General features: G+C 36.6%; 1 protein-coding gene across 1 annotated transcript in view; it reads left to right on the top strand.

Moving 5' to 3' along the window:
- The window catches only part of SNTG2 (syntrophin gamma 2), a 698,484-nt gene that overhangs the window by 258,219 nt on the left and 427,982 nt on the right, over window positions 1–12,283 (top strand). The window contains exon 2 of the mRNA XM_036750363.1: window positions 1,954–2,091. Coding sequence (XP_036606258.1) covers window positions 1,954–2,091 — 138 coding nt within the window. The remainder of the gene's footprint in view (window positions 1–1,953; window positions 2,092–12,283) is intronic.

Raw genomic sequence — 12,283 nt, 5'->3', positions numbered from 1 at the left:
TTGATTCTTAATATCATTTTTGCTCTTTTATCTCTTTTGTTAGCTCTTCTATGAAATCTTATTGGAATTATGTTCAGCCTGCATCTTTTCCATTGAGGATTTGCTCGTAGATCTTTTCAAATCATAATCTTCTTTTCAGTTTTTGACTTGAGCTTCCTTGTCATCATTGTAACTCTTTATGGTCAGGGGATATTTTTTTGTCCATTTTTCCCACCCTATTTCTTGACTTTGGACTATGTGTTAGATTTGTCTTCTGCCTACTTCTTGGAGCAGATGGGGGAAAACCAACCCGGCCTTCCAACTTTTATGTCTTTCTGTTTTCATAGTTAAGTCTGGTTTTGTTTTTTGTTTGTTTGTTTGTTTTAACCTATGTGTGTTCAATGCTTCCAAAGTGTTATGATCCAGATTGTTGTTTGGTCATTGCCCTCCTAGTCAGTGCCCTGCTGCTTAAAGGTAGAGCCCTTGCTCCCTTAAGACGACAACTGCTCCTTTCCACTATGGATTTCAATTGTACCCAAGTAGGGCCCCTACTCCCTCAAAGCCACAATCACTCCATTCCTCCCTCGAACTGCAACCTTGAACTGCATGATGGACATGCCAAAAAGGTACCAGTCCTATACCCAATGCCTGTAATCAGCTCCGCCCCCCACTCTCTCTTTCTCCCTCTCCCTCCCTCCCTCTCTCCCTCTCCACCCCCTCCACCCCGGAGATATTGTCTCATTGCCAACCTTGGACACTGGGGGTTTCTTGTGCTGCTGCTCCCACTGCTACCCTTGCTACAGCTACTACTGCTGCAGTATCCTCCAAGGCCAGCAGCCAATAGCTCTTTCCTCCCACCCCAGTGTCTATAGATCTCTCTATCTGTCTTCCTGGCATACCCTGGCCTGGAAAAAAGACTTGATGCTTTTTCTTGATTATCCTGCTCAGAATTCAGTCTGATACACTTTTAAAGTTGTTTGGAGAGGTGGAATGGGAAATCTTGGCAAAATTGCTGATTTCATTCTGGTATCTTGGATTTACTCTTTGGTATTTGATGGATGACTTAGATCTCTAGCCTTTAGAAATCTGATTTTTTCTGTGCCTCAGTTTCTGCCACTGTAAAATGAAAGGGTTTGACTAGATGATCACTAAACTTCCTTCCAGCTCTGACATTTTACATTTTTATTTTCTTTTCCCCTTTTCTTCACCTGTGATTTTATAGATATAGGTAACTCCCTGTGATGAATCTCCTTTTCCAAAATAGATAACAGTTAAGTGTTACACTGGGCACAGTGAGTTCAAACCCTGCCTCAGAAACTTATTAGTTGCATGGCCTTGGACAACTCTCTGCCTCAGTTTTCTCATAGTTAAAATGGAGATAATACATCTACTACCCAGGGTTGCTATAAACATAAAATATAGCATATATAAAACCCTTAACAAACCTTAAAAAACTATATGAATGAGAAGGATGACAATGATAATGGTTATTAGCAAGTGCTCTACAACTTATCTATCTGGGTTAATGAGAGATACTATGGTTTGCCATGGGTCACACAGTCAGTATATATCAGAGTGGGGACTTAAACTTAGGGTGCTTAACTCTCAGGCCAACTCTCAATATAGAGAAGGGGGAGAGAGGAAGGAGAAAGCTGAGATGAAATTAAAATACACAGAAAAATATTGTTTGTAGAATTTGAATTACTTTTTTGTTATTAATTTTAACACATTAGGAATCTAAGTAATTGTCTTCAAAGCTCATTAGTGCATTTTATTAGGAATACTAATTCTATTTAAATCTTATTGAAAAGAAGACATTATTCCATCATTTTTTTTATTTTTGTATGTACAATTTAAAACTTCAGGAAGAGGATATTAGTAAATTTGCAGCACATTTTTCAGTGAAAGATATTTTTAAAAAGAACTCTGTTGCTTACCAACTATTTTATTTGCATTTTTATTTTGTCTCTGCAGACTAAAACGGGTATTGCACTGTTGTATGATGAAGGGTCTGAAAGTGCTTTTGACATCCGATTGAAACTTACAAAAGAAGTACTCACAATTCAAAAACAAGATGTCATCTGTGTTAGTGGGAGCAATCATAGTGCAAATGTAAGTGCTTCTCTATTTCTTTGTGTCTGATTATATATTTCAATGTGTGTGTAAGAAAATAGGACAGTACTCAGATTAACTATTTAATTGAGAAATGCCACAGTTGGTTGAAATGAATTTAATTTTTATAAATATACTGAAAAAGACCCATATTTTTGCAATATATTTCCTGTTATTTCAAATATCCTAATCCACTGAGTTTGATACATCATTAAATAATAGTTTTCTACAAATAATGGAAACAGCTTCAAAAAAGTTATATATTTAAATGTCTTTATTGTTTTATGTTCTAAGTTTGTTTTTTCCTGTTTTTATTTTTTTACCCTGAGATTTTATAGGTAAGATGTTACTCCAAACAGTAATAAATAGAAATTTAGTATATTTTACTTTACAGTTATAGAAATGTACCAATTAGTCGAAAACATTTATTAAGCAACTATTATATTCTGGGCACTGTGCTAAGCACTATGGATACAAAAAAAGCAAAAAATCTCTGCTGTCAAGGAGATTACAACTGACTGTGGGTAGCAAAAAGCAAATGCATATATAAAAACAAGTTCTATATATGATAAATAGGAAACAATTGAGAGATGGAAAGCACTACAATAATAAAAGTTTGGAAAAGGCATCCACTATAAGATGGGATATTAATTGGGACTTAAGGAAGGCAAGGATGGCCATAGCCAGAGAAAAGGAGAGAGAACAGTTCAGGTATGGCGAACATCCAGAGAAAATGCCCTGAGCCAAGACATAGAGAATCTTGTTCATGGAAGAGCAAAAAGGCCAGCATTATTGGATCAAAGAGTATGTGGAGGGAGATTAGGTATAAGAAGACTGGAAAAGTAGGAAGCAGGTTGACTTTGATGAGCTTTAATGACACATAGAAGATTTTGTATTTGATCCTGGAGGTGATATAGAGAACCACTTTTTGCTGAAGTGACTTTTTGAGGGGGCTAATGGGAGGATGGATTAAAGTGGGGAGAGACTTGAGGCAGGTAGATCCACCAGCGTATATTTACAAGAATATTTGCAGGTATGAAGTGATAAGGGTCTGCATTAGAGTGGTGGCAGAATCAAAAGAAAAAATGGGGAATATTTGATTAGTATTACAAAAGTAAAATCAATAGGCTTTGGCAACAGATTGGATAAAGGTGAGGGTTAAGAAACAGTGAAGAATTGAGGATGACACCTACCTTGTAACCCTGAAGGACTGGACAGATGTTGTTGTTCTACTGTAATAACTAGGTAATAAGGTAGGAGAAGTACAGTGAAGAATTTAGGGAGACACATGAGTTGTATTTTTGACATATTTGATTTAAGATGTCTATTGAACACCGAGTTTGAGATGTCTTAAGAGCAGTTGGAGATGTGTGATTAGAGATCAGCAGAGATGTTTGGGTAGGATTCGCAGACTTGAGGATTACCCGCATAGAGAGGGTAATTGAATCCATGGGACTTGATAGGATCAACAAGTGAAGCAGTAAAGAGGGAGAAGAGAAGAGGATCCAAGACAGAACCTTGGTAGACACTTATTGCACTTAAGGGCATGTTTTCGATGAAGATTCTGCCAAGGAGACTAAGGAATACTCAGATAGGTTGGAGGAGAACCAGGAGTGAGTGATGTGCAGAAAACCTAGGGAGAAGAGTTTATCCAGGAGGGTGTGATCAGTAGGGTCAAAGCTATAGAGAAGTCAAGGAGAGTGGTAACTGAGAAAAGACCTTTTGATTTCACAGCTGAGAAGATTAGTAACTTTGGAGAGAACAATTTCAATGGAATATTTAGGATTTAAGCCATATTGTAAGGGCTTGAGAAGAGAGTAAGAGAAGAGAAAATGAAGGCTCCTACTGTAGATGACCTTTTCAAAGAGTGTAGCTACAAAAATAAGAAGGGATATATGAATAGATATCAATATAGATAGACATTGATATAGATAGATATTAATATCTATCCATCTCTATCTATCTATCTATTTATCTATCTATCTGAATGATAGCAGAGAGTGGAAAGACAAATGAGGTGTTTCTTAGAATGGGAAGGATATGAGTATGTTTATAGACACTACAGAAGGAGCCAGTAGAAAAGAGAGATTAAAAAAAGATAGAGTGAGGAAGGCAAGACAATATATTGGTGGAGGTGAAAAGGAATGGGATCATTTGAATAGGTAAAGGAGTTAGCTTTGGTAGGGAGTATGGCATCATGTGAGAGTGTTTAGAAGAAGGAGATAATGGCTGAAGATACATGAGTGATGAGATGAGTTAGGGAAGAGAAGAAGGAAACCATGGTGAATGGCCTCAATTTTTTCAAGAAATTATGAGGCAAGGTTCTCAGCTGAGAGGGTGAAGGGAGAGGGACCTGTGGGAGGCTTGAGGAGGGATGAAAAGGTTTGGAAGAGCCACTGTGGAGAGTGAGATAATGTGTTGATAAGGGCAGCAGAGTAGAATTGCCTACCATCAGTGAGGTTCCACTTAATGTTGTGTAACAAATCTGTAGTGGACACACTCAGGACATAATTTTCCTCTACCTTTGTTCAGCAGCACATGCGTAGGAATGAAGGCAGTGAATGGTGGGAGTGATCCAAGGTTGAAGCTTGGCAGAGCACAAGTGGCAAAATGATAAAGTGGCTAGGGATTCAAGAGTAGAGGACAGTATAACATTGAATTGTTTTACCAAGGGGTCAAGATGGCAAAAAAATAGACTGGCTAGTGCTGGTGAGATGGTACGGGAAACAACTGAGAGGCTAAGGGTGTGTATGTCACGGTACAGATGAAGAAGAGGGCTTGACAATGAGAGAAAGGGAAAACTAATAGGTTGTAGGCAGATGAGAACATTTCAAAATTCTTGAACTTTAATTTTATACATTTTTGGGTGATGGCAAGATCAAAGGTATGACCATCTTTGTTTATTGCTGAGTTTATGTGGAAGAGTTGCTTGTGAGAAATGAGTAGGTTTGAGGAACTGGGTGGTTAGAGTGTTTGAGGATGTCAATATGTATGTTGAAGTCTATTTGTATGAGGGCAAGAAATGAGGAGGAGAGAAACATTTTGAAACATGTGTTGAACTCATTGAGAAAGAAAGGGAAATTACCTGGAGGTCTGTAGACAACAGGTACCAGGATTGTAATTGGGTGATAGAAATGAATTGCATGAACCTCAAAGAGAAAAAATATTGAGTGATGGAGGGAGGGAGAGAACCTAAATGTGGCAATTAGGAGCAAGTATTCTAACTCCCTCACTTTGACCAGGTGGGAGTCCAATTGATGTGGTATAACATAAATAAGTGGAGATGTAGCAGTACTAGGAAGGGTAGTTGTTGAGGCTGTGTCATTAGAAGGGAAGTAGGCTTCAGTAAAAGCTAGCAGATGAATGAGGTGGGAGAGGAAAAGATTTAGAATGAAGAGAAGTGTGTTGCCTTTAGGACTGGCATCCCAGATGGCAGCTTGGAAGAGATGGGTGATGTTTGGTTGGAACATTGAAGTGGGAGACTTGAGGGGATGAGAATAAGGAATTTGATGGGAGGGTATGGAGAATAGCATTTGAATGATGAACTAGAGTGATTCAGAATCACTGGGATCTGTAGGGAATGAGACTACAAGTGTTCATCAGTGAGTGGAGGGGCCACCATCCTCTTTCCAAAGGAGGCTAGAGACTGAAGTGGAAACAAGACTAACAAATGTTATGTAGTTTTTGTTCCAAGTATAGATTTTGGAATCTTTATATTGGGTATCACGTCCAAGAAGAAGAACAAAATAAAAATTAATATCATATACTATTCATATGCCTTGTGTATGTGTGATTTATTTTACTTAGAAGGATGGACTTCCTTTGTATTCTTGTCCCTCTTATTTATAATTAACTTCCTCTTTAACAATAAATAAAAGATAGTGAATGTTATATATTGTTAATAATTCATCTCGTGCTTTAAGGTTTATAATTCCTATGTCATGAGGTAGTATTGTCTCTTTTACAGAGAGAAATGCCTTGTTCTCAGTTGCACAGTGTCAGAGGCAGAACTTACTCCTCTATGTACTTGACAACCAACTCCAGTGTGCTCATCCCCTGTACCAAAATTTCTCAAAGCTTAAAGGAAAAACAATCATTAGCTTACTTGCTTTTAGCAAATATGTCCCACATTTGAGTTTTTCATAAATTTAACAGCAAATGTATTGTGTTAGAATACAGTTGGGTCCCAATTAATTAGAATAATTAATCCTGGCAAGTGGTCTTATTATTCTAATTCATACTGCATATTTCCATTAGGTTGGAACCAATTACTGTAATTATAACTTCAAATAGTGTGAATTTTACTACATGTGACCACTCCATGGGATTCATCGTTCATGCTATTTGGGTATTAAGCCTATGTTTTCTTGTGTGTTTTTTTTTTTATTCTTTTTTTTTTCCTTTATTTATTTTTAGTTTACCACACACGGTTCTACATAGTTTTGAGTTCCAGTTTTTCTCCCCTCCCTCCCCCTCCCTCCTCAAGACGGCATGAAGTCTCATATAACTGTCATGTATAACTTCGCATTGAATTAATTTATGCTCTAGTCAAGTCGTGGAGAAGAATTTTGACCAATGGAATGAATCATGAGAAAGAAGAAACAGAACCAAAAAAAACAAAACAAAAAAAAAACCCAAAACCAAAAACAAAAGAGAAGCAGAAAAGGCGAGCATGTAGTGTGCCTCAGTCTGTATTCAAACTTCGCAGTTCTTTCTCTGAATGAAGATAGCATTCTCCATCGTGAGTCCCCTGGAGTTGTCCTTGCCCCTTTAGGTTGCTGAGAGAAGCGCAGTATGTCAGGGTTGGTCCTCACGGAATCCACATATCTGTGGCTGTGCACAACGTTCTCCTGGCTCTGCTCCGCTCACTCAGCATTATGTCGTGTAGGTTTTTCCAGGTTGTTATGAAGTCTGCATCATCCCCATTTCTTATGGCACAATAGTATTCCATCACCTTCATATACCACAGCTTGTTCAGCCATTCCCCAATTGATGGGCATCCCTTTGCTTTCCAATTCTTGGCTACCACAAAGAGAGCTGCTATAAATATTCTTGTACATATGGGTCCTTTTCCCGCTTGCGTGATTTCTTTGGGATACAACCCTAGAAGTGGTATTACTGGGTCAAAGGGTATGCACATTTCTATAGCCCTTTGGGCATAGTTCCACACCGCCCTCCAAAATGGCTGGATCAGCTCGCAACTCCACCAGCAATGCAACAATGTTCCAATTTCCCCACATCCTTTCCAGCATTTATCATTCTCCTGATTTGTTATTTTAGCCAATCTGACAGGAGAGATGTGGTATCTAAGAGTTGTTTTGATTTGCATTTCTCTAATCAGCAGCGATCCAGAGCATTTTTCCATATGCCTGTAGATAGCTTTAATTTCTTCCTCTGAAAACTACCTGTTCATATCCTTTGACCATTTCTCAATTGGGGAATGGCTTGTATTCCTATATATTTGGCTTAGCTCCCTGTATATTTTAGAAATGAGGCCTTTATCAGAGATACTAGTTGCAAAGATTTTCTCCCAATTTTCTGCTTCCCTCCTAATTCTTGTTGCATTGGCTTTTTTTGTACAAAAACATTTCAATTTGACATAATCAAAATTATCCATTTTGCATTTTGTAATGCTCTCTATCTCTTGTTGGGTCATGAATTCTTTACTTTTCCACAAATCTGATAAGTAAACTATTCCTTGCTTTCCCAAATTACTTAGAGTATCAACTTTTACTCCTAAATCATGAACCCATTTTGACTTTATTTTGGTATATGGTGTAAGATATTGGTCTATGCCCAGTTTTTGCCCTACCATTTTCCAATTTTCCCAACAGTTTTTGTGAAATAGTGAATTATTAGCCCAGAAACTGGCTTCTTTGGGTTTATCAAAGAGTAGATTGCTAAACTTGTTGATTTCACCTACTTGTGTACCTATCCTATTCCACTGATCCACACCCCTGTTTCTTAACCAGTACCAGGCAGTTTTGATGACTGCTGCTGTGTAGTACAGTTTAATATCTGGTGTGGCTAAACCACCATCCCTAGCATGTCTTTTCATTAATATCCTAGATACTCTAGACCTCTTGTTTTTCCAAATGAATTTTGTTATTATTTTGTCCAGCTCAGTAAAAAAAAATTTTGGTAGTTCGATTGGTATGGCACTGAATAGATAGATTAATTTAGGTAGAATTGTCATTTTTATTATATTAGCTCGGCCTAACCATGAGCAACTGATATTTCTCCATTTATTTAGATCTGATTTTGTTCACGTGAAAAGTGTTTCATAGTTATGTTCATATAGGCCCTGGGTTTGTCTTGGCAAATAGACTCCCAAATATTTTATAGTGCCTTCAGTAACTTTGAATGGAATTTCTCTTTCTATCTCTTGCTGTTGGGCTTTGTCAGTAATGTATAGGAATGCTGAGGATTTATGTGGGTTTATTTTATATCCTGCAACTTTGCTAAAGTTGTTTATTATTTCAAGTAGTTTTTTACTTGATTCTCTAGGATTCTCTAGATAAATCATCATATCATCTGCAAAAGTGATAATTTAGTTTCTTCTTTTCCTATTCTAATTCCTTCAATTTCTTTTTCTTCTCTTATTGCTACAGCTAATGTTTCTAGAACCAAATTGAATAATAGGGGTGATAATGGACATCCTTGTTTCACCCCTGATCTTATGGGAATGCATCTAGTTTATCCCCATTACAAATAATGCTTGTTGATGGTTTTAGGTAGATGCTATTTATAATTTTGAGGAAGGTTCCCCTTATTCCTATGCTTTCTAGTGTTTTTAATAGGAATGGGTGTTGTACTTTGTCAAAGGCTTTTTCTGCGTCTATTGAGATGATCATATGGTTTTTGCTAGTTTTGTTGTTGATATGGTCAATTATGCTAATAGTTTTCCTAATATTGAACCAGCCTTGCATTCCTGGAATAAATCCTACCTGGTCATGGTGTATTATTCTCGTAATGAGTTGCTGCAATCTTTTTGCTAATATTTTATTTAAAATTTTTGCATCAATATTCATTAGAGAAATTGGTCTATAATTTTCTTTCTCTGTTTTAACTCTACCTGGTTTAGGTATTAGTACCATATTTGTGTCATAAAAAGAATTTGGTAGGACTCCTTCTTCCCCTATTTTCCCAAATAGTCTGCAAAGTATTGGAATTAGTTGTTCTTTAAATGTTTGATAGAATTCACATGTAAAACCATCTGGCCCTGGAGATTTTTTCCTAGGGAGTTCGTTGATGGCCTGCTCAATTTCTTTTTCTGATATGGGGTCATTAAGAAATTTCACTTCCTTCTCTGTTAGTCTGGGCAGTTTATGTTTTTGTAGATATTCATCCATATCTCTAAGGTTGTCAAATTTATGGGCATACAGTTGGGCGAAATAATTCCTAATTATTGTTTTGATTTCCTCTTCATACTTTAAATCAGGATTCTGAAACATGGAAAACAAATGTTTTAGTTGACTAAACGAACATTTAAGAGGAATATAAATGATTCATCGGCTTTAGTAGCTAATCATTTTATTCAGAAATGCTACCCTAGCTACACAAGAGATAATCTTTGTTACTGGATAATTATAAATTTTTCTCATAAACAGATTTTATGTGTTCCTAGTTGTATTCTAAACCAACAGTTCTTGGCTTTTCTTCTTAATAATAGGCAGCATAGGACAGTGGAAATGCTAGATTTGTAATCAAATAATTTAAATTCAAATCTCAGTTCTACAACATACAAATTTTTTTCACTTTAACTTAATCACTGGATCTCATTTTCATCATATGTAATGTGAAAGTACTGAGCTAGTTATTCCATAAGGTTAGACATTTCAGCTCTAAGTCCTATGCAAGGACAAGTTTACAAATCTGGCTCTACCTTTTCCTATTTGTGTGAACTTTTGCAAAATTTTAGGCCTCTCTGAATCTTAAGGACCAATCTGATACAATGTGTTTCATAAGAATTTTTAAGCAATTTGTAAACCTCAAAGTGCTATAGAAATATTAGAGATAATTATGATAATTAATGTTATCTTATCTAGGTTTCAATTTCATGAGGTATAAAATAATGTAAGCTCCTTGAGGGAAGGGACTGTTTTTGCTTTTTCTTTGTATAAGGAGAGCTAATTGAGATAAGAGGCAGTGTGATTGAGAAAGATAAAACCATGATTACCACCCCTCACTAGGCCTTTGGGGAGAAACCCATCCAGAACCCACATTCAAAAGCCCCATGAATAGGCAGTACCTCCAGGCCACTGGCCATGACCCTTACCTTTGGACCTACAACTATCATCCAGATGAGGATGTCCAGTGGAGACATGCCTCTAGTAGAAATACCTTAGTTACAACCAAACTTTGTACCTAGCAGAAGCATTAAGATACTCTGAGGAAGAGAAAAAAGACAGAACAAACAAGGCAGTTCAGACTACAATTACTAACTCTGCCTCCCTTTAGGCCCCTGCTGAGATGGCTATGGAAACCCTAAAATCTTGTGAATGGCAGCACTCTTCCTAAGTCATCATCCTTGCTGTTACCAATGCCTTTTCCTCTGCCCTCTACAGAAACAAGTCCAATGAATAGAAGGCCCAAGCAGTTATCTTTAAAGCAGCTGAAACTCCCTCCCCCTTCAGTAGTCATAGATTCTAAAAAACTGGAATCAAAGTTCTTGCCATCAAAGTCCTTGACGCTATCAAAGAGTCAAGCATTAGAAACAGATATAATTTCATAAATCATAATGACACTAAAGATATATCTGAATGTCAACCCTATCTCCCCTCTACATCATATCTGAAATTGAACCTTATGTTCATTTCTGCCCCCTGATCTCTACTATAGATGGCATCTAACCTATTAGAGAGATTCTTGTGAGCAACAGTTGTCTGTCTGTCTGTCTGTCTATCTATCTATCCATCTATCTATCATCTATCTTGTATTCCCAGTGCTTTGATCTTTGCAATATTATTTTTTTTCATTCTTGAATTCATGTATCCATTTATTCATCAAGCTGAGACATCTTCCTAGCTGTGCTTCCATTAATAAGTTTCTTAATGGGCTAGAATCTATTCTAGTCATGTTGCTTCTTAGATGCCTAGCTAGATTTAGTCTATGCTGATTTCTACTTTGAGATTCAATTTGCTGAGCTCTAGTAGCTTTAAGGTAGTTAGGACACGTTCAGTCTAAGAAGGAGTTACTTTACCATCCTAAATGTGGCCCAGCATTCAAGGGGTTCATCAAAAATCAATTCATCCTGTGATATATAGGAACTGAATCAACCATTCAACCCTCTAATTATCTTTATGCCTCAAACTCACAGATTTACAATTTAGGGTGGCATCCCTAATATTCTGTTTTGCTTCTTATCTCTCATATTTTAGAAGTTTGTGTTGAGGTTGGGAAAGTAACTCACAGTGGTACATAGCCTTTTCCTTCATCAAGGTGAGAAGGTTTAGGAATAATTTTATATTCCTTAACATAAGATAATACCAATGAACTGGAAGATAACAAAAGATAACTCAAGCAAAACTCTTAAATCCATTTCCATGTATATGCTGCATAGATACTGCATGTTCATCTTAAAAACAGTTTGTTTTATGCCTCTCTTGTTAGTCTAATCATGTTATGTGACCAAACCTCATGATGACCTAGATAGATAGATAGATAGATTTAATATCCAGTAGCATCACCAAATAATAAAATCCTATGTTCATTTGCATTTCAAACAAAGAGCAGTTTTTCTCTATGTCATTTTTTTCTGGTAACGTAGAGCAAAAGAGCCTTTCTTTTTTCTTAATTTTTATTTAAAATATTTCTTCTCCTATACCTACTATGAACATTAAAAAAATGAGAAATTATTTTTTAGAAAGGAAAACAGAAACCTTATAATAAACATCATTGTTAAATCAAATTCCTCACACATACATATGAATATGTAGTGGTGAATTGCATATGTGTTAACTGTATGGCTGTATATGTGTTACATGTGCACATATGTGACATGTACACACAATAAATATGTATTGTGTATGTCTGCATGTATATGCATGTGTAAATACATGTATACATGTTCAATGACTAACCACAGTTCCAGAGGGAAAATAAGACATTCTACTCTGTCTCTGTCTCTCTCTTTCTCTTCCTATATTTAGTTATATATATATATGTGTGTGTGTGTGTGTGTGTGTATACA

This window comes from Trichosurus vulpecula, chromosome 3, assembly GCF_011100635.1.
Source record: "Trichosurus vulpecula isolate mTriVul1 chromosome 3, mTriVul1.pri, whole genome shotgun sequence".
NCBI classification, from domain to species: Eukaryota; Metazoa; Chordata; class Mammalia; order Diprotodontia; family Phalangeridae; genus Trichosurus; species Trichosurus vulpecula.
Note: the sequence above shows the minus strand (reverse complement) of the source record. Positions and strands in the feature narration are given on the sequence as shown.